The sequence below is a fragment of the Mus caroli genome, chromosome 10 (genome assembly GCF_900094665.2).
Source record: "Mus caroli chromosome 10, CAROLI_EIJ_v1.1, whole genome shotgun sequence".
NCBI classification, from domain to species: domain Eukaryota; kingdom Metazoa; phylum Chordata; class Mammalia; order Rodentia; family Muridae; genus Mus; species Mus caroli.
Window position 1 is genome coordinate 7,666,104 of NC_034579.1, and position 4,531 is coordinate 7,670,634.

The following is a 4,531-nucleotide window of genomic DNA, read 5'->3' on the forward strand; positions in this document are numbered from 1 at the left end:
AAAAAAAAAAAAAAAAAGTTTTCACAGTGACTGTATCTTACCATATACTAAGTCATCATGATATCCTTTAAAGGTGATAATAAAAGACTAAAGTCATTAGAATTTTATGGCCACAATCGCTGGCATTTCATAGATTTCTTGAATCCGAATTCTGTTGTAAGATTGTAATCTAACAACTTTGTGACCCTGTTACTGCCTGTCCTAATTTTCACTGAAACATTTCAGCATAAGACAGTGGAGGAATGGAGAAAAGGATTTTCTTGGGCCTTCCCTTCAATTGTCTCTATTTTTAATGGTCTTTTTCAGGATGACAAAAAAAATGTAACTATTATTACAGTCACCCTAGTAAGTAAATAGCCAACAAACCCTGTGGGTGGTGGTCTTAATGTGTGGGTGAGGCTCATGTGCAAGATGAGGCATAGCTTAGAGACTTTGTTACCATTTATGGCAAAAGAAGCATGCATATTATTTAGAAAATTGATATGGAAATTTAAGCAGACTTAAATTTTAACTCCATTCTGCTTTTGCCTAGTTTCTTCTATTTGATGCACTATCCAAGACATCACAGGTATCAGTGACTAAAGACCCATCACACAAATCTACATATAACAACTTGCATAAACAGTATTTAGCTGCACAGCACTCAGAATCATGGAACTTTATTCTTGATCCTAGGTTTTGTCTTAGTGTTCCAGTCTAAGAAAAAAAAAATCTGTGTCTCTTTTTCTGTTTTCTTGAGACTTTGACTAATTTTTTCCCCCAAGAATAAGTTCTGGTGACAATTTCTTCAGCTAGGTATATGTGAGTACTTTAATTTTCTAGATGATTAGATGTGTCTCTGTCTTTTCGAATAAGATAGTGTAGTTGCTTTTGTCCTTAGTCATTAGTATTTATATATGGAATGAATTATTTTCTGGTAATGTCTACAGAGACCTTGAAGATTAAATTGGTATAATTTATACAGATTCCATATCAGTATGCTCCTGTTTTCCATGTTGAGCCTAAACCACAATATAGAAGCATCCACTAAGCATCTCTGCTTGATTATCCCACAGCTTCCTTAGACTCAGCGTGTCCAGCTTACTCTTCCCCTCTAGCCACTTTACTGTCAGGAAGTAGCAGCTTTGTTTATTAAGCTGCCTAAACCAGAGATTCGGGAGTTAGGGTTGACTCTTTTCTGCCCTCTTTATTCCCACATTCTAGTTGGTTGGTCCTCTCATACCCCTCCCTCAGGCTTGCCTCACCATCTCACCTCTGGTTCTTTCTGGATGACTACCACAGGTTCCTTTCAGTTTCTACTTCAGTTAGGTTCTTCTCCAGTGTATAAGCTCTGTAGAAAAGGTACAAGTACATATTTTTAAGTATATTTATTAAGTTGATGCAGTGCTTAAGTCTTAATATTTATCCATTGCCTCAGAGTTAGAGACCAACCCCTTAATGAACATTTAAAATGTCTCATAATCTTATCCTTACCTCTTCAGTTTCCTCCTGTGACTTCATACTCTAGTTCCATTAACTTACAGTTTTGATGTTTTATTTCTTCCTTAAAGCTTTTGCTTCCCTCATATCCACACTAAAATATCTGTGGTGTGCTGGGTAGGCATTTTTACATTACTTTCATTAACCTATTACTGCCTCCATTTTACAAAGGAAACAGTAACGTATCAAATGCTTATTTATTGGTATACTGGAGGTTGAGCCTGGGGGTTTCCTTGTGCTATGCAAATACTCTTCCTTAGCTGATTCCCAACTCTCTTTTTCCTTTGTACTCTAATTGAGAGTTGCACTAGATTAACAAGGCTCAGTAATCTAGACAGGACTTCAATTTGTAATCTTCCTGCCTCGTCCCCTAGGGGGCTGGGATTATAGACCTGTGCTACCAAGTTTGACAACAAGGAGGGTTGTTATTGTCAGCTGAAAAATGATTCTGTTCTCACGGAATTTTAAAGCATCTGGTTACTTTGGAAGCCCTTATTACCGTGCTTTCATGAGAAAGTGTCGTGAGCACGTCCTCACCCTCGTGCTCCCCTGTCCAGAGCAGCCACTGGTTAGCATGTGGAGCTGGCCTTCTGCCCTTGTAGCTTTCCTGTCATGTACATTAAACCAACTGCAGATAAAAAATACTTAGGGGGAAATGTACTAAACAGGCACAGTACACAGACTTTCCTTATTCCATTATTCCCTAAACAATGTATTGTAACTGCACAACACTTACATTGTATTAGGTATTATAAGTCACTAGACATGATGTAAAGTTTTTGGAGGAAATGGATACCCCATTTTATATAATCGACTTGAATATCACATATTTTTGGTATTTGTGAAGGTCCTAGAACCAAAGAACCTAGATCCCATGGATCCCAAAGGAGTTTTTACAGTGTTCTTTCATTAGACATTTGTATACACTAGAATGCATCAGCTGCTTCTGCTTCAAATGTGCTTTTTAGGTAGTTTTCCTTTACTCTGCATTCATGTTTATCCTCTTATGTCCAGGAAGTGTTAGGTATAGAAAAGATTTTACAGTACTACTGCTTAAAATAGGATTTTAGTAGTTTTGAGACCTGGTCTCACTATTGTAGCCCAGACTGATGACCTCCTTCCTCAGCTTCCTAAGTTTGAGGGTGACATGTGTGAGCCACCATGGCTGTCTTTACAAAAACTCTCTGAATGTAATTTTAACCAATTGAAGTTTTTATTGTTGCTGGCCACTGTTACTCCTGGTAAACAGCAACGAGAGAAGCCAGCTACTTTACTACCTAGTAGTCTACAACAGTGATTCTCAACCTTTTTATAAAAGATGGGACCCTTGAGCATAGATCCTCATGTTATGCTGACCCCCCAACCAGAACAGTATTTTTGTTGCTAATTCATAACTGTAATTTTGCTAGTAATGAACTGGAAAGTAAATATCTGTGTTTTCCGATAGTTTTAGGTGACCCCTGTGAAAAGGTGATTCATGATCCACAAGTTGAGAACCACTGGTCTAAAGATTATTGGTCTACTTCGTGGAGTAAAAGGGATGGAAGAAAAACCTGGGGAAGAAAAGAGAAGGATACTGGGGTCATCACCATCTCTAGCTGATAGATAGTTATGGACAGGGAACTGAATAGCAAAAAATAGTGTACAATATATAGTATTTTAGGATGTGGCTATGAATTTATAAAGTGATATTTGAAAAAATATCCAGTATATCAGGTTTGATGTTATTTTTAATGTTGAATTTTATTTATTTATTGGTTGAATTAATAATCATTTTATAAATGTTTGACAAGCATGAAAAACAATGGATTTACCCCTTTTTAATTTTTAGCTATTTAAAACTATGTTTTGTATTTCTCTAGCAAAAGAAAAGAAGTATGCAGGCAGAGCAGAGTAAAAAGGGCATTCTGAGTTTCTGTATATTAGATTATTTAAATCTGAAGTAGGATTTTCTTCTAGGTATGGCGATTCAGTACTGCATTTTGTTCTGTTAATGACTGGAAATTTGCTGACATCCTGAGCATGGCTGACCACTTGAAGAGCTGCAGTTACAACGTGATAGAGAAACGGGAGGAAGCCATCCCATTGCCGTGTATGTGTGTGACTCGAGAGCTTACAAAAGAAGGACGTTCCCTGCGCTCAGTTTTAAAGCCTGTGCTTTAAGGCTGTAACTTCTTCACTTGCACACACCTGCAAGCACCTGGTGTCAGTTCTTTGTATCATGTGATGATTTATGAATGCATTAAAGACTACAACTAGCCAAATTGATTGTCACTATGTATATAGTGTTTTGCAGTGACATATATTTTTATAATGTACTATTAGTTAGAAAAATGTTGCCTTAATATTTGAAATGTGTGAAATTGTTGGGACATGCTAGACAGGGTGATCTTTTCTGCATAATGTTAGTATTAATGGTGTGCACATTTAAATTCTGAAATTTTTGCTCCTCAAACTAAAAAGATCTTGACCAAAAAAATTCTTTATATTTTCTATGGATTGAAGCCCATGTTATCAAAAAGCAAAACTTTGATTCGAAATTCTTGTTGCATAGATTTTTCACATAATACATTTGATGTTGAAACACTGCCATAAGATTATAATCAAGTTTTCCTGGTACTTTCATAATTATTGATCACAAGTGTAATACAGTATTCACATAAGGCACAAGAGTGACTTCATGTCTTTAAAACAACACACAAAGATAGTTTATCTTCTGTTCTTAAAACTCTTATGCAACAAAAGGTCATATGCAGTTCTTTTTTTTTGTTGTTGTTAAATACCGTATCTGAAGAGTCATGGCACAATGTATTATATGACAGATTAAAGTGAAAACAAAGAAAGCCTGTGAATTTAACTTGAAAATTTTCATGATATTTCATATTTTCTAGGTATCCAATGTTTGAAAAGAAAATATACCTCACTAAAAGTTTGCGTTTGGAATATTGTTCGAATAAACTTCAAATATTCAGAATACAAGGGGTTTGACTTTTTGAGGGGCCTTAAAAATGTTCTGCTTTTGATACTTATAAGACTTTTTTTTTTTTTTTTT

At 35.8% G+C, this 4,531-nt stretch overlaps 1 protein-coding gene across 3 annotated transcripts in view; it reads left to right on the top strand.

The window, feature by feature from the left end:
- Fbxo30 (F-box protein 30) overlaps positions 1-4,455 on the top strand; it is a 14,904-nt gene extending 10,449 nt beyond the window's left edge. For all 3 annotated transcript variants that reach the window (XM_021175260.2, XM_021175262.1, XM_021175261.2), the window contains exon 3: positions 3,439-4,455. In XM_021175260.2, coding sequence (XP_021030919.1) covers positions 3,439-3,642 — 204 coding nt within the window. In that variant the 3' untranslated portion in view covers positions 3,643-4,455. The remainder of the gene's footprint in view (positions 1-3,438) is intronic.
- The last annotated feature ends 76 nt before the right edge of the window (positions 4,456-4,531 follow it).